General features: G+C 35.2%; 1 protein-coding gene and 1 long non-coding RNA gene across 6 annotated transcripts in view; one reads left to right on the top strand and one right to left on the bottom strand.

Moving 5' to 3' along the window:
* LOC124951238 (nephrin-like) overlaps positions 1–27,479 on the bottom strand; it is a 282,614-nt gene that overhangs the window by 100,406 nt on the left and 154,729 nt on the right. Inside the window, exons 1-2 of one of the 5 annotated variants that reach the window (XM_047499304.1) lie at positions 14,533–14,659; positions 14,081–14,402 (exon numbers count right to left, since the gene is read on the bottom strand). The exons of 3 other annotated variants lie outside the window; for them this stretch is intronic. In XM_047499304.1, coding sequence (XP_047355260.1) covers positions 14,081–14,244 — 164 coding nt within the window. In that variant the 5' untranslated portion in view covers positions 14,245–14,402; positions 14,533–14,659. Of the gene's footprint in view, positions 1–14,080; positions 14,403–14,532; positions 14,660–27,479 lie in introns of those variants that run through there. One more of the 5 variants, XM_047499302.1, reaches the window with a different exon arrangement.
* On the top strand, positions 14,899–16,609 carry LOC124951255. The gene is made up of 2 exons (XR_007101567.1): positions 14,899–14,990; positions 15,288–16,609. It is a non-coding gene; the product is annotated as an uncharacterized LOC124951255 (long non-coding RNA).

The following is a 27,479-nucleotide window of genomic DNA, read 5'->3' as shown; positions in this document are numbered from 1 at the left end:
GTAAAGTAGAAGTGAAAAAAACAAAGAAAAGAAGAGGCGTAGACTAGTCATATCGCGTGTAAGATTGAAATGGTAAGAAACTCAGAAACATGAGAGTTACTCTCCTTATTGCATTTAACACGCTGCGATAATCGCGATGGACGTTTTCCGCAATTAAGGTAATACAGGCAAAAAGCTAACGAAGCGCGAAATCGTCGAAACTTTGAAACGTAGACACGAAATACATCCGGTATACGAGGACGAGATTCGCACGAACGATTTCAAGGAGTATTTTAAAATGTACTTGGTCAATTCTAATGGTATATTAAAAAATATATTTTACTTCTATAAATACGCATATGTAAAAAATTTCTTTTAACTATGAAAACGCTTACTATGGAATTTGAGAGAAGATCATTTTTAACGAAATATTGCTGAAAATTGCAGGAATGGCTATCATCGTTGAACTTTGGGAAAACTGGTCTCCGAACACGATGCCACTGCATATTCGGAATCGTTTTAAGCTTAGAGATGGAGGGACCTATGTGTATATAGGTATATATATATATATATATATATATATATATATATATATAGTTGTAACTATATACTCATATAGTTCGGTTATAGGAGAAGGGACGTATCTCGGCGTAGGAAGATCAACTTTACTATATCGTATTTCCGTGGGGACAGCGTGCGACCACTCGGCGTCGATTTACGCTCGCAGTTTGAAATACAGTTGTAAACGACGGGAACCGTTGCGCGAAGAAGCGGGATAATGTATGCGCGTCAGGAAATACAAGGGGAATAAGTCCAAGCTATGTACATATGAGTATGTACATACATGCATATTGCCGCCTTCAAGCTCGACTTTAACCCGCACAAGCCGCCGTCTGACGTAACTGTGGAATAACTACTGGCTACTTTGTCCATTCTAACGAGCCATTTTGCGCGTCTCTCTATTCTTCTCTCTCTCTCTCTCTCTCTCTCTCTCTCTCTCTCTCTCTCTCTCTGTCTCTCTATTCTTCCTTTCTCTCTTTCTTTTTATCTTTCTCTTTCTTTCTCTCACTCTTACTCTCACATTGCTTTACGGAGCTCATAGCAAATTCAAACGCTGAAATTCCCAGTAGGTACTTTTCACGAAAAGAGGATTATTACGTGCGCGAAGAGCATTCTAGTAACGACACGCTTCAATGGACATGTCCTACCCGTTCACTGTCGGAACAAACGCAAGAGGAGACTCTCCTCTTTAAATGTTACGAACGTCAACACCCCTCGTCGTTTCCCGGTCCTACACTCTGGCACAGTGATATACGAGCGAAATAATACGCGACGTACTATTTACGAACTTTCATCGTTGTCTCACATTTAAAGTTCTCACGAGCAAATGAAACGAGATTATTGTCAATTTTTACGCGCGTTTTCATTATGAATACACTTTGATACGTGATATTCGGAATTCTTATCTCTTTCGTTATATTTTTGTTTCTTTTTTTTTTTTTCTTTCCCCCGAAAAGCGTAGATTATATAATCTATTACGTATTCGTCAAGGAATCATAATCAAATGTTTGGCACCCATAGAAAACTACAAGACACTTGTTTCGAAGACAAGCTGTTTGCCATAGAGCACAGAAAGTGATAGCTAGTAAAACTTCCTTCTTTCCGACAATATCGAAGAATATCGAAAAGTTTCTTTTAAAATTCGTTGCAGCTCCGCGGTAGCTTGAAACAATATGTAACACGTGTATTCTGTATCCTTTCGAATTTTCTTTCATCGTGTTTCAAAATCGAAATGACAACGAGAGTTGAATGAATGTCATTCAAGGAGAAAATAAATAATTTATATTCTTTCGTAAAGAATCTTCATTTTCTTTTGCCTTTCTTAAATTAAGCCTGTATTAAATGTATGACAAATTTTCGAGGAACTATTCTTATTTAACTTTTTGTAGTATTTTTACGAGGTTTCCTTGAGCTCTTTCTTAAACGACGCCTAATTTGTTTTCATTTTTTTTTTTTTTTCATTTTTTTTCATCTTTTTTTCCTTTTTTTTTTTTTCTTTTTTTTTTTTTTATACTAGATTCTCGCAGGCACACGCTGCGTTTTTCCTTTTCAACCTGCCATATCGTTCTCCGGAAAAAAAGTTTCCAAGAAAGAACATTATACGAGTTCTCGCGGGGCTTTAGCTCTCTGTGCTTTTACCCCTACTAATCCACGCTCTCCGTACCCTTTCCTGCCGTTTCCCTGCCCCTCTCTCTCTCTCTCCCTCTCTCTCCCATTTTCTCGTTCTCTCTTACTCTTTTTCTCTCTACGTCTGTTGTATCTTTCATTTTTCTTTCTTTTTCCCTTTCCATTTCCCCGGCATATCCAGTGAAGCGGCTCCGCTCCATTGCCGTGCGTTACAGCTACCTCGTAGAAACCCGAGATACCGACCTTTTTAAACATGCATGCGATCTCTCGTACGTAGATTTCAAAGTCTGCAACAAGCATGAGTGTATGCACGTTCGCTTTCTTCGAAATGTAGGTACGTCGGAAGAGAAATAATTGATCGTGCGAATCAAAATTTTTATATTTTTACGATAAAAATGGTATCGAATCGATTAATTCACGTTATAACTGTTTACGCTTAATCGTGCGTTTTTCTCGATTTCAATGAAAGTGAATTCCAATTCGAGTTCTTTCAGATTCGAGATTACTTTCTTCTATGCTTTACAAATTCGTATTAGATCAAATCAAATAAAAAAATTTCGATTGGAATATTTCGAGGAGATGGGGGATGTGATATCTACTTGATTAAGAGCTTTTTCTCGTGACGAATTCATTATCTATCAACGATATTAATAATCACGAGTCGTCGGGTAACGAGATCCCAGAGGATTGACGCCGAGAGGTGGGAGAAACGAGCTAGCATTTCCGTTTTTTTTTCGTTGAATTCTTTTGGCATCTCGTTTTCGCAGTGACGCAACCTCGTTTAATTGCGAAACATTTCCGCCATAATACGAAACGATGAATCAACGGTTCGCGGACTCTATTCCTGTTTAATTACAAAATATCCTCTGTGCTCGTCGGCTCTCCCTTGCGCACTCATTATTTCTCTCTCTTAATGCGCACTGCTATTTTTCTTCCTTTCCCCTAGAAATGTCACAATTTGAATTCATCCGCGATAAATGCGCTCGGTGAAAGTCTGACGAGACTTTACGGGCGATAATTGAAGCATTTTTTCTTTTCATATACGTTTTGTCGTCTCGTAGAATACGAAACATCCAAGAATATGATTATGTCTTTGGTCATCCCGATAGAGCACATTCCTACGTTACCTTACTTTCAAATCATTTAGAAAACATGTAATTTTACATTGTTTAACGTAAATTGGTTGTGCTGTTTATGGATTCCTTTTAGACTTATACCGAGTATTCCATTAGAATTTTTATGTTTTTTAAAATATAATCTTTTATATATAATTATTTTGAAAAAAGTTCAAGAGAAAAGATTTCATCGTAAAGATTTCATGAAGACGATTCTCGAACCGTCGTATACTTTTGAGAAAGATTCCAAGGAGCTACTTTTAAGAAGTACTACTTAGTTATTTACCTATCATTTAGAACAAATCGTTTGGAAAGGGCAATGAGAACGGAAGAAAATGATTCGCAAAAGTTAAGTGCGTATCGAACTATAGTTACAAGGTTTAGAACATTTTCCTAGTCCCAATTTCCACGTAAACGAGTATAGTCGAGGAGAAAGAAAGTTTGAAATTCCAAGCGTACCAGTCGCGGCACCTTCTCAACTTGGACGTGATTTCGCGCAAAACTTTACACTACCTAGCGGCTTCTCTTCTACGCAGACGAACGAAACTTAGTCGCCGCAAATGATATCTTCCAAAATGACGAAGTACGATCAAACACGCGAACATATTTCACGTCTTATATATTATAGGAATTATCTTAGATACGTATTGCAGCAACATAAAGAGAAAAATAGAGATATGCAGGTTGATTTGATGTACATTCAATGGGAATATTCGAAAAGTAATTACGTTTGAAGAAAATACGATTGTATCCGCGTAAAGATACGAGAAGAACTTGTAAAGAAAATTTCGTACTCGTGATTGCCGACGACAAATCATTGTCGTTAAAATTTGTCGGTCCCTCTTGGCAAAAGCAAAGAAAATGTTTTTCAAGTGCAACACGTGGCAATTTGGTCCTTTTCTTGAAACTTTTTCTGACTTAACCTTCCTCTTCGAGTTGTGAAATTCTTCGGTTAGTTTGAAATAGTCGTCCGACGATTTGAATATATATTTTTTTTTTTTTTTGTTATTTTTCTGAAGTAAAAAAGTATCTTGGAAAGAGAAAGGGAAGAAAAAGAAAATTCGAAAGAATGTATTACATGAATGCTGCTCTTCGATCGGACGTCACGATTCCGTTATTGAAAGAATGCAACTTGAACTTTTTAGTCTGGTCTCTTTCTCTCTCTCTCTCTCTCTCTCTCTCTCTCTCTCTTTCTTCTTTTCTCTTCGACATCAAGCTGAAACTCCATTAGTACGGAACGACCGTAAAGCGTTGCTCGTTTTACGCGAAAGCTTTGCTACCGAAAGCTCTAAGCCCGATGCGCCGAGTCCTTCGTGCGTTGCGACACCCTAAAATGAGAGAGAAAAGAGAAGTAGCACCGACCATAGTAGATGGTAGAGGTGTCGTCGAATAGAGAAGGAAAGAAAAAAGCTAGAAGGTGTTACTCGCTGTGGAATTCTTTGAAAGTTGTCGGACCTTCCGTGTTATTTCAACTCGTTCCTCTACCTCTTTTTTTTCCGCTTTCTAGATTTTACGAGCTTTTTACACGGTCACATTAGCTTTATTAGCGAATGATTTTCGAGCGCAAATTTCATGATTCACATTTTTGCAAATTCATCTCCTTGTCTCTAACGACTTCGATCCAGTTAATTGATTTTATCAAACAGGATGGAAAGAGTATCGTAAAATTTTCCATGGACGTAGATGAATGTAATTTCGAGAGGGCCGGAAAATTAAAAGGAGAAGGATCAAAAGGCAATTTCGTGATAAAGCAAGTATCATGCAAACAAAGTACTAGCGCATTAATAATGCGCCAATTGCGTGTACAAGCCAATGACGAGAAAGTTCCTTGCTTGCGGCAATGCCATTGTCGAAAAGTCTTGCCGGACTTTCTAGCCAGTTACAGCTTTGTTATGGCTCATTGTAGTGGATAACTGTTGGCTCTTGTTAACAGCCTTTCTTACGGAGAGGAAACAGGCTCGGACGACATTTGTATACACACGGGTGCTACTCGTACGACCATTACTACGCTTTTGATACTCCTTTTGAGCTCGTATAGGAGCTCACGTTGTTTCAACCAATCTAATAATTTTCTTCTTATCGTTTTCGAAAGTGGCCTTTCGTATATTGTTATTGAGCAAAAAGATTCCTATAAAGATCTTTCGTTCGCGTCGACAGAATATCGTACAATTTTATTATCGGTGTACGATGAGGTCGGTGTGACTTCCATAAAATGCGACTAACTGCTATATTGACCTAAGGAATCTCTCGAGACAATATAAAGGAAGAAATATTGCTTTTCCATAGGTGTTCCTTTTGAGATACGGCTCTATAGATCAGCTGATTTAGATACCCGTTGATCGTATCGATAGTAGCCACGAATATGCATACATAGAGAATACGTGAAGTAGAATCTATTGGGATGGGGATCGTAGAAGAGAAACGTAGAAGAGATACATAGAAGAGGAGCGTTGTGCGTTGGTAAAGGGGAACGAAGCGGTGTTCAGTTCGTAGGGTAGTTAAGGGCACTGACGTAACTACTGCGGCTAATGAGGCATAAACAAGCAAGGTGCGAGGCTGGTCGACGCCGCACCGCAACTACCGGCTAACCGAGCCATCCCTGCTCTATCCTATCGACTATCCTCCTCTATTTTAGTGGCCGTCTATAGTTTAGTCACTGTTCCCCGTAAACTAATAATATCGACGCCGCAGGACGGTCCTTTCGTGCGGGCAGCCTCGAATTTATTGGCACAGACCTCGAACCCGTTTTCCTCTGCCCTTTCGCGACACCACGGAACTAAGCGACACCAAGCTCCAACCCTTTCCACGCTCTGGCTTAACATTTTCGATCATTTTGGTCAAACATTCTCGGTTTACGGCTCGTCGCTTTCGAACTTTGCATCCATATAATGGCATTCGATTTCATCTTTTCTCTAGCGATCTCTATTAACCAACTCGACGATAACGTATAAAACGTTACTGCACACGCGGCCACAACGTATTATCGATTTTTCTCGCTATAACGAGCGAGTCACAACGATTCGCTCCCTCTGCTTTTCAAGAGTCTCATCGAAGAGAAATCGAAGGTAGATAAAAGGTAGAAGAGTAGATGAGGACGAACGGTAGGAGAGAAACATAAACGCAATGATAGACGAGGGTAATTTGATGTAGAGCCTTTAAATCGATGTGCGTACGTTTCCGTTCAATCTTCTTTCGACTAAAACGATCTTTAAATTTTTACCACTACACTTTCGATAGAAGTAAACCTTCTGGTAGTCGACAATGGTTCAATGCTGTCGGTACTTTATTCTATTTCGATCGTAGGGAGAGTAATGACAGAGGAAGAAAAAGAGGGAGCGGAAGAAAGAGAGAAAAAGAGAGAGAGAGAGAGAGAGAGAGAGAGAGAGAGAGAGAGAGAGAGAGAGAAAGAAAGAGAGAGAACATTGCGTGACGTAGTAGTTGCAGGTGCATGCGCGAATCTCAAAAACGTCTTTCTCCTCTTCTTCGTAGACAATCTATTTCTCTCTATACTTCAGAACCAGTGGTCCGGAGTATACATTTAAACAACGTTCTTCCCACGAACGTTTCTACGAGCGTTTAACGAAATTACTTTGAAACGCGAAGAAGTACGTCCGACTCATGCTCCAAGCGCATTCTTTCTATCTCTCTTTCTCTTTATCCCTCGTTCTCTCTCTTTACTCTCGCAACTCCTAGTCGGCCGCGCTTCTCGTTCTATGTTCTTTCCTCTGCTTTTCTGAGTCTCGTTTTTTTTTTTTTACCCCGCATCCTTTTCCTTCTTCTTTTTATTCTTTTATCTCACTTTCTGTCTTCTTTTACTTTGTTCATTCCATCGTCCGACGAGGTTTAAACACGAGTCTCTTAAAGCCGTTAGAATTACATTTTGTTCCTTCTCATCCCTATTTTCAGCTGGCCTTGTATTTGTTATTTTGTTCATATTTTTATTGCAGTATTTTATTCATGAATATTTTTCACGACGTAAACAGAGTCGGAAAACAAGTTCGGCCGATGCTATCATAAGGAAGGGGAAGTTTATCCAAACAACCGAAACTCCTTTCGCTTACTAAGATAAATATAGACGGAAGAATGTAAATATTTCTTTCGAGAAATTTTTTCTTGTATTAGAAATAGTCCAAAGTTAATATCTACTAATAGTAAATATAGTTTTTACTAGTGTCGAAGTTTTACATTGGTCAAATTCAACTTTAGCGTATTTTCGAAATTTCTTGGTAGGTTTGAACAATTTTGTAGGTCGATGTTAAATTTTCATTCGGTAGTTTACACGACGAAGTAATTTCATTGATGGACGCATTACTTGAAATCGCGGTACGGTAACGCGAAGCACGTTCGTTATGAGAAAGTAACGAATCCCTAAGGTAGGAGTAACGGATAGAAGATGACGATAATGAGGAGGAGGAAGAGGAGTAGTAAGTGGAAACGTTCTCCCAACGTCAGCTATTTTCTCGATAATCGTTAGGGGGCTTGCCGGATCAATTAATTTCAGCTCTAAAGCGGGTAGTTTAGCGTGCTGGGCCTGAATTATGAGTACGTGTAAACGTCGTCGCCCGGGTGCGGCCGAACGTAGGCATCCAAGCGCTGACTTGATCTCAACTCTATTCGGCCAATAACCATCTCTGTAGAATTTCATTAACGGACGACGGGGAAAGAGGGTGTAGTACCCTCCGGATTTGAGTTGTCGCATAATCCCGACAGGAATCATCGATATTTCGTGCTGCGAATTCGCATAAATTACAGCTTCGACTTCCTTCGAGTATTTCGCTTGCAGATAAGGAAAGTAGTGAGGAAAATGGATGCATGCTTTCTCCGATTCGAAGGCGTTCCTATGAGATGTAAAGTAATACCACGCAACAGTTAACAGTTTCCACGATTACTCCAACCCTTCTCGTTGGGAGCCTTAGAAATCTCTTTGGTGTTAGTTCCTTTCTTCTTTCGAGATAGATATACAGTTCTGCGGTTTAAAAGCTCGTCGAAATAAATGACACATGCGCAACAATGCTTTCTCGGATTCATCAACTATTTCTACCATATCCTTTATTAAAAAGCCAGTTGAATATTTATTTATCGCGTTAGTCGAATACATCTCGTTTACATAAAAAATTCGCAAACAATTTATTACGAATAATCCGGTTACTTTGGAATTTCGTATATGATACAAGATCAAATTGGAGCAAAAGTTCTTAATTGGATTAAAATTTTACAAATCGATTACTCTTTTTCGAGACCTTTTATGCTTGTAGTTAAGTTTATAATTTCACGAGTTAAACTTTACGATCTGGAAAAAAAATTAGTCTGTAGAGAATAATTGATTTTTAAAATATATTTTATTTAACGAACAGACGATTTCAAAATGTTTATTTTGATGGTTTTGAAACGACGGTTTCAAATTCGCAAAAACATTTTAAAATCATCGTCTATGCGTGTAAAATATGAATAAATGATTATTGTTTTCAATATAATCTAGTTGAATTGCGGAAGAGTAAAACAAATTTATTCAGACTATCGATTGTAATAAAGTTCACGACAAATCCAGGAAAGAAAGTATTCTTGGCTGTAAAAATAGCATTTGTTGGATCGATTATAGTCGTCTTTTTATTCTATTGACAATGAAACTACGTACGAGGAGACAGTAGACATCTCTTTTTTTGATACACGTTATACAATATCCAAGTCATCGAACATACGATATTTTCACTATTCCGTCTTCAGTAGAAGTCCACATCGAATAACAAAACGTATATTGTAAAAATCGTTGCTTGGTTCTGTCTATAAAAGGATAGAATAGAAAAGCTATACGTATACCTATTAAACTTGCATAAAAATCAATTACGATTACATCGACGACACGAACGACAATATTTTTCTTCTTTACTTTCTGGCGGCATGCTGCATCACGAAGTTTAATAACTGCGAACAAATGTCATAAATCAAGGGACTCGTCATCGTTAAACCCCGAGAGCAAAGTAGAGGGTAAACCCTTCGGAAGTTATTCAAAGAAAGATTGTCAAAGACGAGTGGTCGCACGAATGGCAAGTTATTCTGTTCGCCACCATTGTTATCTTCATCCTCTTCGTCGTTTCTCGGTGATTTAACGAAAGGCAAAATTCGTGCGGTCCTTTACATAACTGAATTCAATCGTAAAGCGTTTTCCTCGAGCTCAACGTTGCTTCCTTCTGAATGCTCGCCGACGAGGCTCAGGAATCTCTCTTTTCTCTCTTTTTCGGTTTGTCGAGGCAGATCGAGAAAGCGGGCAGAGGAAAGCGCGGTGTGGGAGAGAGGGTGGGAGTGGGAGGTGGTTTAACGCGTCTGAACACTAAAACGAATGTGGATTCGACTTCTATGAGCGTATTCGCCAGTCTCTTAGTTGTGTGTGCGCATGTATTACCGAACGTTCGTCCGTTGTATGTGTGCGTGAGGGAGTACCTCGCGACGTCTGAACGGCTTTCCATTCGGAAAAAGTTTACCAGAGAGGATCGAGTATAGGAAGAAAAACTGTTGCCACTACGGTTAGTTTAGCGACGCTTAGTAAAGTTAATGGTACGATACGGGCGAACCTTTGGAAAAAGGTTTCTCGCTTAGGTGCGCTCGAACGATCGCTCGAGGAAACGTTTTCTCTCTTTCTTCCTATCTTTCGTGGACTTTAAATCGATTCCCTTTTAAAAAGATTTCCGATCGAAAGTCACGCATAATCCATACTCTTTTACGATTAAGGGTTGGATTTTCTACATTACATTTTTTTCTTCTTCCTTTTTTTTCTTTTTCACTTAGATTAACACGAGCAAATTGTCAAATTCAATGAATTAATTTTAAATCATTGAACGTATTCGAATATAAACTCGACTTGATTGTTTATAATATTCGAGATTCAACATTATTTCAAATTTAAATATAAATCAAGCCGATCAATATTTATTTTCAGGGAACATTTCTAAGAATGTACAATGAATGTTTTAAGTTTACAGTAATCAAACTTATGTGTAATTTTTCAAGCGTTACTCGCTTTTCGACAACGTATGTGTGATCGCTTAGAAAAGACAGAACGAAGTTGGAACAAATATTGATCGAATCCCATTTTCGGATATTAACAGATCTTTATTTGAGAAACGGAGTAAAATGCGTTCACTTAAGAAACCATTTTCATAATGATTGCTCACTTTACATTATCTATTTTAAGGAGACATTAATACGAATAAACGAATTTTCTTGAGAAGAAACAATTATTCTCAAAGTTTCTTTATCATTTAAGAATAATAAGAATAAGCAATAAAGATATAGTAATGTTGATAAATCATTCGTTTAAATGATCGTTTCCGATAGTCCTCTTGTCACTGATGTACTTAATATTATAGCACCATGAAGTATTGCGACTTTTCTTACTGATAAAAGAAGAAGGAAAAGTTTAGGAAGAGAATAGAGAACGGGCGAAATTGGTTTGCGCGTCACTTGCTTCGTGTCAATATTTTCAGTAGTAACACTCTATGTCTAAGTCAACATTGTGAGTCGAGTTGACTCAGGTGTACGCGCGCCCGCGCGCGGGCTAGAAAAAGAAAGACAGAAGGAGAGAGACAGAGAGAGAGAGAGAGAGAGAAAGAGAGAGAAAGAGAGAGAGAAAGAGAGAGAGAGAAAGAAGGAGAAGAAGAAAACGAGACTTGTGGTTTCGCATATAGGAGGATCGAAGAATAATCAAACCAGCAGGAGGAATGGATCGAGGTATTCTGAGGTGAACGGTCAAAGGGAAGGTGCAAGCTTGAACTTGTAGGTGGTGTGTGAAAGACGAGACTGTGGGATAGTACGCATCACTATACGTTTGAAAACGTTTCTTCTACATAGAAAATAGACGGGCTGAAAGGTGAGTGTTTGTGCTCGCTAGATACAGACAAATTATTCAGTTTGGCAGCGTCGATTTATATATCTATTATTTGCTACTTGGCTGATCCATTGGCGATGTCTCACGAAGGATGAAAAAGATATGTATGCGGATGAAACGAATGCTCACGATAACGACGATTTGTTTTATCAAAGGCCGACACACCGATCTTTTATACTTACATATCGATTTGTCTTTCTTGAAAAGAAGACAGCATAGGATATATTAACGTACGCTTCCCGTCTATCTTGTAAAGATTAACGTTTAATAAAAGATTACTGATAGACATGAATGAATCTTTTAAGTAAATCCAGATTTCCTGAATTCGCTCGATAATATATATATATACGGTTATTATGCTGGTTAAAATCAAAACTTTTTCGACACGATCTTTGAAAATTTCTTACAAAATCATTATTACAAAAAAAAAACAAAAAAAAAAAAACAAAAAAAAAACGTTTATACGTTATAACTTTCAATGAAAATGGAAGCACTATCCTAACAAAATTTGAAAGATTTTAAATTTCATTAAAATCAAAATACTAATTCTTAACTTCGTATTGTTCTTTCGAAGACAATCTTCTAATCTTATTAATCAATGGTTTCACAAGAAAAAAAAAAAAAAAAAAAAAAAAACGTCAATGTTTTCTTCTCAGCATTTTTGAAAAATACTACTTTTTTTTTTTTTTTTTTTTTTTTTTTTTTTTTTTTTAACAATTTAACGGAGAAAATATATGTAGATATAAAAAGGAGCAATATAAAGATGGTAGACGAACAGGATGAACCTTATTCTCCTATGGGTGGAGATCTTTGAGCGAAGTTCTCGTCGGTACGTGAATAGTAGGAAATTGGAGAGTCCTCGTGAACATTCGAAGGTCATTCGTTTCTTCCAGAATGTACTTCTCCTTTCTTCGTTGAGTACTGCCGGTGAACGTTACGCTGCTTTACGGTACTCCGACCTTTCTACTGCAGCAAATAGCGTTATACTCACAATTTCTAATCCAAACTCTTGTGTAGGAAGTACTTTGAAATAGGGAAGTAAGCAACATTGATGATATCTCTCGGACAAGATGCAACATTTTATTTCGACATCGTAAAGTTTCTTTCGGAAGACGATCGTATCGACGAAACTAACAAAAAGCTTGTCATCGAAGTTCATGTCATCTCATATGTATTATTACCAAATGTTGCTATAGTTTCCTTGATATTGCTATTGTAATTGAATTCACGAACGCCTACGATTTTACTTAATGAAGTTACCACCGAGACAAGTGGTATTAAACCTTCCTGTTATCAAATATTGTACGTCTTGACTACCACTACCGACAAAGCATCTATTATCTTAGAGTAGAATACCTAGTCACCTTTCTGTACTTTCCATTGTATTTTAGAAGCCGTAACTTGGCTGGAACAAAAGATTTTGTTTACAGTTACAATATATAGACAATTTAGGTATAATAACTCTTCTCTTTTTCTGAACAGGCTAATAATGTTGCTTAAATTAGATGTACTGGAAGAGACGAGAGAGAAAGGATTGCACTTTTTCCGATAGGAAGAAACATATTTTCGAATAGTAATAAAGAAATTGACGTTGGTAGAACCTGACGAAATATATCCTTTTAGTGAAATATAAATAGACGAGGAGATAACGATCTCACGAGATTTTCATAGTTTTTATTAAAGTATTGTTAAAGTTTCGTTAAGAGAAAATAAAAGAGTTTTGTAAAAAAAAAAAAAAAAAATATTACGATCTTTCGGTGTAACTCGTTAAAACGTTTCATAAATAACCTAGCGGGTTCACATATTCGGCTTATTTCTTGGTGACATAATCGCGCTAATGGTTGTTCGCTATGTTGGGAACGATTTTCAGAAAGTACTTTCATCGCGAAACGTTCACGTCGTTTGTTTCCCCAGAAAGTCGAGCTTTCCGTTTGCTACAGTTACATCTTGGCTCTTTTATAATAATGTTACGCTCGTTCAACAAGCACTCTTACACCATAATCGTTATGATCACTGCCGGCAAGACGATTATTGGCTATGTTGCTGCAAGTGCCAGGCATATACACGAGCCACACGTTTTTATCTTTTCTCACGAAATGTCCATGTTTTCCCTCTTTTCCTCATTCTCGAGACTTTTGAGATCGTTTTTCGTTTTAACCCGACGCGACGTAACTTGCGTTTGACACACGTCACAAAACTTCTTGCTACCTTTCTCCATTTTTTTTTCTTTTTTATCCCACTGGTTAACGTCATTAACTTCGCATGCTCGTTTCGTTTTAGACTTCTTATCTATATGTTATCGAGAAAATGATTTTGTTTTAACGTTCGCGTTATACTTCGTTATATTAGTTATTAAAATATACTCGCAATTTTAACCATCGTGATCTTTAGACGAATTCGCTCAATCACAGATAAAATATAATGATCAATAATAATTAAAATTAATTTAATAAAATAATAATGTACGAAAATATAGTCTTTTATCTTTATCATCTTTCGTTCGATCTATCAATTAATTCTTATTTTAAATAGACATTTTAAAGTTCATTTATATACAATCGTACCATGACCGTTCCTTGACCGAACATTTACGTATATATGATCGTGAAAGAACGTTCGTGGATGTGCTGATCAATTTGACGTCATGCATGGATAATACATGTTAGGATATATTTATGCAAGTTCTTAACTTTCCGTGAGGAGACTGATTCATCGACGCTATTCTATTTTTTTTTGTAGTTTCAACGTCTGAGATGTTTATATATTTTTTTATTTGAAAAGTTTGTTCTATTATATTATAATAATTTATGTATATATATATATATTCTTACGATAATAACGACTGTGCCAATAATTATTTTATATTCTTCCTAATATTATACTAAAAATTTTTCATTTCGTTGATTAATAGTATTACCTTATTTTGCATAGGGTTTTGACGTTCTTATGTTGTTCGATATTGCAATGGAGAGCACACGAAAGTCGAGAGCTATCTGTTTCGAATACGCTCTTTGGGAACAACGTGCAATCAAGCTCGGCTAACGAGAGCGTAGATATCTCTGAGTTCTTTCGCCATGTCATTTCCGGGTACAAGGTTTTTTCCAAAAGTGCAGCTTATCCGTGATCTTTCTAGTATCCACTCTGAAAAGTGTCTTTTGCACTTTTTTTCTCATTTCTATGTATCCCATATCTTCTTTCACTTTTTAACTGGTCGACCATCTGTCCGTTTCTGCGACTTCCTATCATAGTACATGGAATGAGAAGGAAAAAGGAAATATATATGTATGCGTGGTGTATATATATATATATATATATATATATATATATATAGAGAGAGAGAGAGAGAGAGAGAAGGAAATTCAGACTTACGTACATATATATAACTGTTGATTTAAGTAAAAGAAATAAAGATATATAGATAGATGATAAAGTATTAGAAACGTTTAACAGCTAACACTCAACTACTTCGACTGGTAGTCTTTTCGCTTTGTCGACATTCGTCGTCTTTCAAGACTTATCTGTTATTTGTTTTGCCTCGTTTACACTTCTCTCTTTCTTTTGCTCTCTCTCTCTCCCATTCCGCTATCTATTCTCTCACTCATTTCTATATATATATATATATTGTAAGAGATTTCTTATCTCTTTCTTGAATAGATGTTCTTTGTTTGGGATAGTCTCCTTGAGACAATATTTACATGGGAAGCTAATTCCCCGAATTTATCAAAACAAAAAAATAGAAAGCAATCGATCGACGTGTTAAGACGTAACGAGGCAATCGACTTTGAACCTTCATAGAAGAAACATCTTACCGAATGTATAAACGTTAAGTATGTCGAAAACTATATAATCTGATGTTAAAACTAGTTCCATGAAATTAAAAAATTAATTGAAAATTAGATAGAAAGCTTTACGTCCTTATTAAAGTTCGTTTTAAGAATTATTATTTTATAATTAAATAGCGCTCTTAGTGACGTATGATTTAGAATCGTGAGTGACAATGTGTTTCTATTAATTCATATTATTTTATGAACGACGCAGTTTCTTAAGATCACGACAATAAATCGTTCGAATTTGTGCCAAAGTAGCGATGCTGTTTCATGATTGTCATCTTTCTTGTCGTTAAGGGAAACGAACCCCATTGAAAAGAAAAAAAAGGAAGAAAGCTGTAAAAAGAAAAACTGTGCTACGTTAGAAGGGACGTAGTAACAGTTATGTCGAAGAAGAAGAAGAAGAAGAAGAAGAAGAAGAAGAAGAAGAAGAAGAAGAAGAAAGCAAGGCTGCGAGGGTGGGCTTTATTATGTCTGAGGAGGAGTCACGCGAGTAAGAAGCTAAGGAGAGATATAGCTTAAGCCGAGGACAAAAACTAGAACGGGGGGTTTGCCTTCAGTGTCTTTTGCACGAGGGATACGGGATCACATAAAGGGTTTTATTATGTCTCCCTTTTTCTCCCTTTCTGGGAGAAACCACAACGAAGAGCTAGCGGCTAACAATAAGAGAGACACGTGCGCTCGTACACGCTACGTGCTCTCTTCGATGACTCGCGTAGAAAATATGTACCCTTGGGATTCGTATGAAAACTGGTAATCTTTGAAGAGACAAATTAATGTATTCGTTCGTAGTAATATCATTGATGAATCGAATTAAAGCTGAATCCCCTCATCATTTAATATGGGTGAAATAAAATTTCCAGCACTAATATTCCTTACTAATATCCAGAGTGTAGCTAAAATAACGCAACGATGTCATTGTCCCTTCGAGCCAAGCGATATCGATTGATTCGAGTTATCGTGGAATCTCCTATCGCTACCGACATATCCATCACCTCTTCGAGCCGCGTAAATAAATTACGTTCGCGTGACATTTACCTTTTATGCTGGCACAGCTTTACCTTCGATCCTTCTTTCACTCTTCCTCGCTTTTTATCCTTTCCGCTTCTTCCTCTCATTGCCTCTTGCGAAAAAGAAACTTTTATAAAAAGATGTGTTTTTCCTTCAAAGAGACGAAAACGTAGAACCGCATGTGGTCACTCAAAGAGTTTTCCCATGTGTGAATAAATCCAAGAAAAAGAGATGGTTATGTCAAACAGATGGAAGAAAGAAAAGGAAGGCGAAACGAGTGCAGTCGAGAGGCAGTGAATCGTCCTATAGTAACCTCTTCGATGGTATGTTACGAACATAACCCTCGGACGAATGTCCTTTTGATTGCTCGCCCGTTAAGAAGGATGATACGTTTTCTTTTGAATTTGCAATGTTGCGTAAGTATTTTCTCTTTCGTTTCTTTTTAGCCATTTTTCTTTTTATTTTCTTATTCGTTTGAATATCTGGTGGACAGAAGGACATTATAAGTGGGATAACATGAGAAATATTCTTCGGATTTGTTTGAAATGTAATTGAATCGACGATAATGTATTATCAATTTTCTATTAAAACATATATTTTGAATTCTATCTTTTTCCTTTTAAATTGCGAGAAATTTTCTACTTACTTTTTTCTTTTTTTTTTTTTTTTTTTTTTTTTTTTTTTTTCTTTTTTTTTTCATAAACTTCAGGAAGTCGATATAACGTTTCTTTAATTCTCGAGATTTTGCTCGAAGAAAGATTGTCCCGGCTGAATTTTTACTACCGAGAGAGATCTCTCTTGAATATCCGTATATCGTTTCTTTTCGTAATACGATAAAAGAAAAGGCTAGCTGTGCGGAAGCGAAATACGGAGCGATGAAATAACGAATTATCCGAGCGAAAAGCTGTCGCTGTCGATGGAGTTGGGTATCTCTATCTACGTCCGATAGGAGAGACCGTTAAGCAAGGGTAGTAAAAAGCCAAATGACGCGAGACAATCGAAAGAATCCATTCGCTTTTCATTTAATGACGATACTGAAATATAAGGTTTTCTATCGCTAGCTGGTACATTGAACGAAAGCGTGTACATTACGTGGCTATTCACGGCTACCGGTTTATGTGCCAAAATATTATAGTCAACTAAAAATTCGTCCATTTGTGCGTGCCCGTTTATGATCGATCTTTTTAAATCTATAATTTTTTTTTTCTCCTAACAAAGAACGACGTCACCAGGATCAAACGATCGCTATCAATGACGCACGTATAAAATCAATAATTCTCGAATCTTTGTTTCCCGTCTTTTTTTTTTCTTTTTTTTTTTTTTCTTTTTTTCATGAGAATCACAAGAAGCAATAAGAGATGATTTCGAATTGAATTAAATTCTTCGATATCACGAATATGAATTGAAATTATGGAATTGTTAGGAACAACGCATTTAATATTCTACGATGTTGTCAAAATTACGACCGTCTAGCTCAATGATTCGCATATGCGAGCAAGATGAATATTCGACCAATCTCTTTCTCGGCCATAGCATGGAATCGTTAAAAAGCAATTCTCCTCCGATATGAGGAAGGATACGTGTAAGGATTGGCACGGGGCCCAAATTCGTTGCCTCGGGCCCGGTTTTATGACATCGCTCCTTTCATTCGTACTCGTTGGATGACTACGGATGGATTAGAAGACTACGACAATTTTTACTGTCGCCTAGGAACTCGTAAAGATTCTCAATTCGGTGTTGCCACGAACAACGGCTAGCGTAATATTCGATTTTCTAACCGTGCTGGTTTCCGCATAGGTAATTAACGTTCCCGCAATTACGACTATGTACCACCAATTTGGAACCATCTCCAACGTAAATGGCGTTAATTGCGCTACAAAGTTTCATTCTTCAACAGGCTAAAAGAGCACGTAGAGTATTTCTTGTCTATGTGAATTGTTAATAATTAAGATATTATATCTAGTACATTCATAAATTTGTACAGTTCAGAAATCAAAACGGAAGTAAAGGTTAAATGTATAAAGCATCTTTGTAATAGTTTACCTCTTGTTTATGATGCCATCATTTCAAACGATTATACAAATATAATATAATAAATACAAAACTCCGTATTTTTGCATTTTCGACAAGAATAATAAAATGTTCGATAGTTGAAACAATAAAACTAGTCGCTTCGATTCCATTCACCATCGAAAAGCTCGTAAATATTTATGAAATTATCGTACGGGCTAAATCAGTTTCGAGGATTTGAATCTTTAACGAAAGAATGAATTTACATGAGTACTCTTCTAAAAATAGTAATTTTTTATCATGTTATCATTGCTCTTAATAGGTTCGTTATACCGACAGTAATAGCTCCTTCGTGTATCGAGATGCATCGGTTTGACCGAAATAATAAAGGCGACGGTGGATAGTTCTTTTTTGTAGGCCTTGGCGTGCAAGAAAACGGTAAATAGTTAGAAAGGTGCAAAATTAAGCGCGTTCCTAGTGGCCCAGGGTATTCGGCCGTGCAAGGTTTTAAATAAAGCGATAAATTTTGAGGGAGCAGAGGGCGAACGGTCCTTAAGTAAAATCTCCGTTGAACTAGAAGGAAAGATTTATAGGATGTTTAAATCGGTAAATAGTTTCGTACTGGGTAATCCTTTTTGTAAGAGGATACATACTTTTTCGTTTAATAAAAAGAAAAAGAAAAAAAAAAGAAGAAAAAAAAAAGAAGAAAAAAAAAGAAGAAGAAGAAGAAAAAAGTAAAGAAGAAAAGAGAGTAAAAAAAGTGCGAAGAAAAGGGCCAACAGTTTTTAGATGCTTAGAGTACGTTCGACATCAAACGTTATCTCCTTTAATACTCGCTCCAACGAAACTTGGAAGTACGCTTTCGTATTATTTGTTAAAACGATCTCGGGCAATTCGCAAGAACTTGGTCCATTTGCAAAAAGTTGAAGCTCTTTTTTCTTCCTCTCCTTTCTTTCTCCTTCTTACCACTACTTTCCACTCCTCACGCTTTATTCGCCTTCTCGGTCGTTGTTCTGGAATATAGTTAGGAACTTCACGCGTTCTTATCTAACGTTACTTATGGCGATTTTAAAAACTTAAAGTCGCCTTGATCAGCCGTTGAATATATTACGACCAAACTCTCTCTCTCCCCCCTCCCTCTCTCTCTCTCTGTCTCTCTTTTCGCTCAATACGAAATATCTTCTTAACCTTTCGATCCTTCCTTTTATTTGTAAATATATCACAAATACGATTAGCAATAAACGAATATACTTATATTTATTTCTGACATTGTTTTAAATTGTTTATTTCTTTTATTTTTTTTTTTTTTTTTTTTTTTTTTTTTTTCGATAAAATAAAAACTCCGATAATTTCTAATATCATTATCGATATTTCACTTAACTCAAATGTAGTTCATTGTTACGGTTAATCGGCTGATAACGAATTAATGCACAACCGTTCACAGCTTGCGGCGTTCGTTATTATGAAACACGTAGGTTATTGTGTTGAAAGCAAGAGGATCGTTAGTTCCTTTAAAGTTGTATACCAGACGTTGACACAGGAAAGATTAATGTATCGAACGATGGAGGACAATTTTCTGAAGACCGATAAAGACCAAAGGAAAAAGACAGCTTCCTGTTCGTGTCGACTCTCTTATTAAGTTGTCAGTAAAATTGGATTAGTAGATTTATCGATTTGCTCTTTAACTATTTTAGATTTATAACATTTCGTTATGTATATGTGTGTGTGTGTGTGTGTGTGTGTGTGTGTGTGTAATGTTTGATTCTTGAATTTGATTTTGAACAAAATTATTTTCTCTCAAACGTAATATTTATATGTTGATTTCAGCGATTTGATTAATATCAAACCAGTTTTGATATTAATATATTATAAATTCGTCGGATCTCTTGATTCCAAATATAGGGTTTTTAAAATATAGAAATATTTGCAATTAGAAATATAAAATTTCAATAGTTTCGAAAATTGTTTTAGCAAGTTCCCAATATAGTTTGTAAATTATTTTAATTGTGATAAAAATTTTTAACATATTCGTCATTTCTGTAAATGTTAATTTAATTAAGTCGAATATATTTGTCTCTCTTATTTAATTTTTATATTCATACTTTTTTGTAGAATTTATTTTGTTTGCCTTTCATAAAGTAATAATCTCTTGATTCACTTTAAGAGGTAAAAGATAAGGGACTTCCTTGCCTCAACTTTTTCTTTCGTATAACAAGACTACGTTTACTTCCTTAGACGATGCTACCTGTCGGGACTTTGATTTACGGGATAGCTAACGATACCATGGTCGTAAAGGTCATAACGTTCTAAGATGTAGATAGACCGCACGAAATAACCATCTACAAAAGTCCGAGCCATAGACCGGATAGTCGTTAATTACTCGAGTCTGTCGATAAAGCGTTATCACCTAATGGCATACCAACCGACGACGAACGAAACGTCGGTTCGATATCTAAAATAAAATGTTTATTTTAAAATAAGCTTATCAAATTATTTCTAATTTGATAATATTTATCGAACGATCAATAATGTATTATCATGGATCATATATTCTTATGCGATGATTAATTCGTCTGGGTTGCGTGTGCATGAATGCGTATGTAATATAATGGACTCAAGTGGCAATTAACTCCGTAATTGATTTCATTGTGAATAATTATTTGGGTATTTTAATTATTCGATTTGCTATAGTAATGGAAGCTTTAAAAAATTAGCAAAAAATCTGATAGCTCATCGAGTAGCTCACTTATTACGAGATACGCCACGTCGTATTGAGTTTCATTTAAAGATATGGCAAATCAAAAAATCCATTCTATACTATATACGTATAGCTACATATAGTCTCATTCGTGTCGATGCCTTTTTACAAAAAAAAAAAAAAAAAAAAAAAAAAAAAAAAAAAAAAAAAAAAAAGAAAAAAGAAAAAAAGAAAAAACATATCCTTTTTTATTTCTTTCATTTTTGATCATGACGCATGTTTTTTTTAATTAATAAGTTACTTTTTAGAAAAAGGTAAAGAAAGATATTCGTTATTATCATCACAAAGACAAAATAACTACTTAATTTTCTTTAGTGCTTCCGACCATTATAATCTCGCACATTCGCTCCAATGAAAAAGTACACGCAGAAACATACGAATATGCACACTTTTAGAAAAAGACCTGACGTTAGTAGGAACGTGGCCTTGCGGAAGAGTAAATTAAAACGCTCGCGGCTTTGGCTGCCGTAGACGTTCCGTCGTTTATACACAGCTGTACACGAATGCCTCTGTCTTTTTGTACGTAGGTTGTATGTGCATGCATGTCAAGTTTGCGAACGACTTCCAAAAAGCTCGGAGCAACTACTCGGTCAGAAACGAAGAAACGCGGAGTCGTTTGAGCAAAATATTAAATCGCCACGAAAATATTTTTTCTTTTCTATTTCGAACTTTGTTTTATATATCCAACTTTTATATCTCGCATAAAATATATTTAAATTCATGAAATTTTTGTATAATATTATCGACGATAATTATTCCGCACTGTTAAATAATATTTCAGTGGTCTAATTAGAAAATACTGATGGTTAATTCCCCTTATTGTAAATTGGTAAATGCATCTTTCATATGCACTTGTCTATCCTTTAAATATATAACCATATACAGTACATATGTATATGCCTACCCATATTACGGAGAATTGTTCCTTGAAATTTTCGTAAACTGGAGGTATGTGAATTCGTGAAAATGACCTATTAAAGCTTAATGGAAATCCTATTCCCTTGAATCAGAATCGGAAGATGTTGTAACTTATTTCAAAGCGTAAAGCTGGAAGGCTTTAGCTGCCCGTTACAATAATTGGATTTGTATATGAATTATATGCCTTTATAACCTTCTCGCTTTGCACCTTCTATCTCAAAATATTATTCCTTATGGAATTTAACCTTCAAATCATAATCATAAATTTCTCAAATAAATATAAAGAATAGATATTTTCATTTATAAACACATTACGACGGAATTATTTATTAATACGATCGCAAAATGTATCTTGCATATATAATTACGTTAAATAAACATATTGATCTAATATTAGTTAACGTTTAAATATTTATATTTCAGCGAGTAGATATATTTGTAATATTAATAATTGAGGTAAGTAGGTAATTAATAACAAAGCGATAATATAACAAAAGTTATCAAATCTTTCCAATCGCTATTATCGAAACTATCCTTCGATTGATAACACAATTTTTATAATGCTATATTTTATAATAAATTATTTTTACTAACGACAGAGATTTTACTTAACGACAGATCTAGCGTTAATTCACGCGTTTTTATAAACGCACTTGTTCATTTGAAAAGTAGAACAGCAGAATAATCGGGCAATTAGCGAAATTGGATTTTCGCGCGCGACAAGAACGGAGTGAAATATTTTTCTCGCATTTATTCAAATATCAGCCGACAAATGTAATTAATATAACGATTTGTATGATGCAATTAAATACTTTAAATACTGTGATTTAATCCGCAGTGATTTGAGAAACGATGCAAAACGATTTCGTAAAAGATAATCGCAGTTTCTTTTTGTAAATTTCTTTTACCATATAATCGTTTTGATTTATTGTTCAATGTATTAACAATAATAAAATGGTATATCAAATATTGCGGAATTATAGGCGCGCATTCAGTATCGATTTTGAACGTATTAACGCGGCTAGCTCCATCTCCATTTAATTACCACTTAAAGCCGTATAAATAGCGCTTCTATAGCGATACATCATATCGAATGCACCTGCTCTCTGCTCAGTCTGCGTGTACATGCAAGATCATGATTTTTCACTAACGACAGTTCTTTGAGTTCGCGTGTCCCTCGATATCTTTCAAAAGCGTGTCGCTTTGAAGCCTATAGTCACCATCTGATGACGACTGAATTCTCTATTGCACCGTCTCACGTGTATTATTTAAAAGTATCTTGTTTAAAAGGAGCACACCTCATTACGTATACGTATATATTTTTTTTATATATAAAATTAGAACTTTTATTAATTACATTCATTTTTCTTTTTATCCATGTATTTCATCTCGACTTTATTCCATTAGGGAATCTTAAACATTATATTACAATATTGAGTTGTAAATATCGATGTAAAGAAATATTGAATAGAATTGTATTTATTTATATAGATATAAAATTTCAATATTTTTCACTTTACAAATATATTATCTATTATATGATATTCTAATGTACAGTATATATTTTGCAGGGATATAGTCACTTTGTGATATTGAAATTAATCAAACTTAGTGAAAGGAATGAAAAGGTATAAAAATATAATACGGATACTAGTTTGTAACTTTGATGTTTCCTGTATATTCGAAACTCCGGATAAATTTGTTTGGTATATTTCACGCCGATTTTCGATTGATAATAAATATTTGTTATCAGTTATATGATATCGATGAATGAGTGGTTTATTTAGAAAGATCCTATTTTCAACGATGAATAAACACTCGTAACGGTCTATTTTATATTATACTCCGACGATTTAATGGGAAAGAAGTATGCGCGCTACACTATTATATATAATGTCGTTTTCTTGTACGAAGTGCGCGCGTACAATAAAATTTGGATGGACGAGATGAAAGGCGTGACGAGGTTGGGAAAGGGAAAAGGGAGAGAATAATTTCAAAATGGTAAGCGAACCTGCCGGCGTATAGTTTAACGACGCGTCTACGAGCGCGATACTAATGATAATTTTCTCTGAATTCCAGCAGGTAATATACCTACTATAATAGCGAACGTAATATAGTCTTGTCAGACTACAAAGAGAAACAGATCAAGAATAAAGGGGACGTAGAAGGTGTGTGGCCGACAAAAAGACAGGAATGGTTCGTTCATTGCTCTATTATTACATCACAAAATTCAATTTGTTCGTACAAGCGAATATCAGTTTGAATTAATTTTATGTAGATATTAGATTCATGCTTGATTAGCAGCTAGCTTGGCTCTTCGTGAAATGACCCGATAGTTTAGAGATTGACGTTTAAAATGACTGTATCTCTCTCTCTCTCTCTCTCTCTCTCTCTCTCTATATATATATATATTTCTCTTTAAACTTGTTCATCAAATAATAATCACATCTAATTATGAACGTTCTAATCAGTCGTATCATCTATCAGTCATTCTGTTATGTGTTATATTGTACGTACGTTAGAAATATAATTGCGACCTCTTTATCGAATTGCAAAGAGGAAGAAAAGTGTCAGCTTGAGAAGGAAAAAAGATATAAACGACAAATAGTTGCATGAGAGAAAGAGAGACAGAAAGAAAGAAAGAGAGAGAGAGAGAGAGAGAGGGAGAGAGAGAGAAAGAGAGAGAAAACGCTAATTACTATCGGTTGGACGGTTCATTTCAATAGAGTTCATTAGCGATGGTAGAAGCTCAATGTCCAGCCATGGTTCAACGCCAAAGATCGGCAGAGAGAGAGAGAGAGAGAGAGAGAGAGAGAGAGAGAGAGAGAGAGAGAAAGTAAAGCGACCAAAATCAGGGGCGACCAACGAGTAAAAAAAGGGGCCGGAATGAAAAACGGACCGAGAGCGCTTCTATAGTTAGTTCGCTTCACGAGTGTCCCTTTGCACATAAAAATATTCAAGCTTTTCCGTGATCAACGTGTCGCAATGGTTTTCCTTTTGTATTCTATCTTCAACGATGGTAATTTTCAAATGATTGAATGTACGAAGGTAATGAACAATACGAAGATATAGTTGAAAAAACATAGAGATTTTTTATATTCTTGAAAATATCCAAATATAAGATGATATGTATAGTAGAAAAAGGTAACGATGCGAAGAACTTAAAACTCATAAATTTTCTAGGTGAGGGAGAAAATGTATTTGAGAGTTTACGCATTCGCGGAATATTTTTTCTTTGTACGTATAGAAACATGTCTACGCAATGGAACGATGGTGTAGTTCAATGAATTATTAAAAAGGGCTCGTGGTTGCTCGAACGCAAAGCGTTCTCTTTTTTTCGGGCTTACATGCGTCATCGTGTTTTATTCCGATGATACTTGCTTCAAGAAAGACGCCCTTCGATCAACAACCAGCCCTTACTAGAGTTTCTCTCTTATTCTTATTCCGATGATTACGTTTCTTTGATTGCGTTCAAATGATCTATACTCGAATTAAAATCGTCTGTAGTTAATGTATCTTAGAGAATTGTATACACTTATTTTTTTTCATAATATTATTTGTGAAAAAATAAACAAAAAAAACTATATCGAATCTTATACAATACGTGATGTGTTTGATTAATCGAAATATTTCTATCGAATGATGTACATATATTTAACGATCCGATCATTGGGTTTTCCAATCGAAAGGAAAGTTTTTTTTTTTTATAAATAGAAAATGAATTTCTCTCATTGATCTGTGTTAGAGTTTCCGTATATTGGAGGGAGATATGTTTCGGCCAATAATATGAGATTGGTTTTATATAAACCGGTTCATAAAATTTTTACAACCTATTCTTCATCTTCGTTACAGATTTCAACAAGAATGTAATAAAAATTTATTATTTTTCTATTTTATGTTTCATCCGATGTAAATTATTTATAAAAGATCATTATAAAGGATTATCATAGTATCGTTAAATTAATTGACTTTGAAACCGGTATAAATCATAAGAAAGAATATTTCTCTCTTCTTACGTGTTATATTTTGCTCTATTTAAAGTCAATATCGACATTTTGAGATTGTTTTTATATAGACAAGAAGAGAGAGAGAGAGAAAAAAAAGAAGATATTTCAATCAGGTATAACTTTCTCAAAGAAAGAAGAACCACTTGTCTATTCGAGTAACATTGCCAAACTTTCCTACGAAGTTCGTTCATCTATCGTATGCATTCTTTGCTCGGTATTCGTGAATAACTTGCGTGGGAACATTGGAAGGCTTTTTCAGCTCCACGGAGGATCTCAATAGAGAGAAAGAAAGAGAATAAGAGAAAAATAAAGAAAACAAGAGAGAAGAGTGTAAAAACAAAATACAGGTGTTATTCTGGAAGAAAGTTTTATCACGAAATTGAAATGTATTTTTGTTTAAACGACTTCGAGGATAATAATGATTTAATAATGATGATTAATATTATATGTATTAGTAATTCTGTTAAAATAGTAATCGATTAAGATAAAGTAAACGATTGTGATTTATTTCTTCGAGATAATTTATCGTACTTTGATAATTTCTTGCGTATAAAGTTTACATTATTATGTTCAGACGTATGAATCACGTAAAACAGAAGAAAAGGCGACTAATATATATCAATGAATGAAGAATGAAAGAGAAAGAGAGAGAGAGAGAGAGAGAGAGAGAGAGAGAGAGAGGAAAGGTATAAAACTTTATTTTACACGGTTTACTTGGTAGTGGCAAAAGTATGCTACCATAGAGAGTACCAAAGTCACCTACGATTTAAAAAACACTCCTCCAGTGCGGCAAAGCATTAAGTGGTCGTATTAGTTGAATGGTTGTTCGTGTAAGACGTACAGTACGTATAATTGTCTAAAAATGATCTCTCATGTTTCTTTCTTTCACAAGTTTAAAATTTTAATGAACACGGCTATGACAAACTTTTTTAAATTATTTTTTTTTTCCAATATCTTCGACATTTCTTTTCGCACTCTATGCTTATTTTGTTTTTTATTCTTTTAAACGATACCATAACATGCCATCTCTCTTCATAAAAATAGAAATATGTATGATAGTTCGACGAGAAAACGTCGTATTTGTTTTCTTTTATTGTTTTCTCACGCGTCGTCCATTTAAATTATAATTAATCGCAAATGTTAATTTCATAATCAAGAAAAATATATTAAATGTCGTTTAAGAAGTTAAATCACAAAGGTGATTCTCGAACGATGTAAATGGATTGACTAATTGTAAGTAGATAGAAATATGTAAGTAATGTACGTCACGAAATACTTTAAGGGTGGCTGATCGTTACCGGCGAAACAACGGACCCATAAATGTCCCAAATGCCATAATTTACTGCTTTATTCCGTGCACAAGAGTATTAAGTTACGTTAGGAAGGATAAGTAGTGTTCGAGATTTCATGACCTGCAAGAAAGTAAATCGAGTAAATAAATATCGAGCGAACGCATTTTACTGGGCACGTATTTTGTACGCGACAGTCTCTTTGTTACGAATTTTATCGAATTTTGCGTTTCAAACGTCAGTTTTTCTTCTTAGATTCATTTTATTTTTCATCATAATTAGTCTCGCATGAAAAAAAATATGGCAATATATCGTGAGTGAGGAACGTTAAGAGACTTGAAGAGAATATAAATATCTATGAAAATTATGTAACTTTAATAATGGGTAATATCATGTTTTACGCGTTAATACGTATTTTGATCGTAAGATTGAATCTGTTTTTTTCGTATATCAAAGATTTTCCGATAGTTTTTACTGGAACAATACCAGCGTAATC

The sequence above is a fragment of the Vespa velutina genome, chromosome 8 (assembly GCF_912470025.1).
Source record: "Vespa velutina chromosome 8, iVesVel2.1, whole genome shotgun sequence".
In the NCBI taxonomy this organism is placed as follows: Eukaryota; Metazoa; Arthropoda; class Insecta; order Hymenoptera; family Vespidae; genus Vespa; species Vespa velutina.
This window is presented reverse-complemented; position numbering and strand designations above follow the sequence as displayed.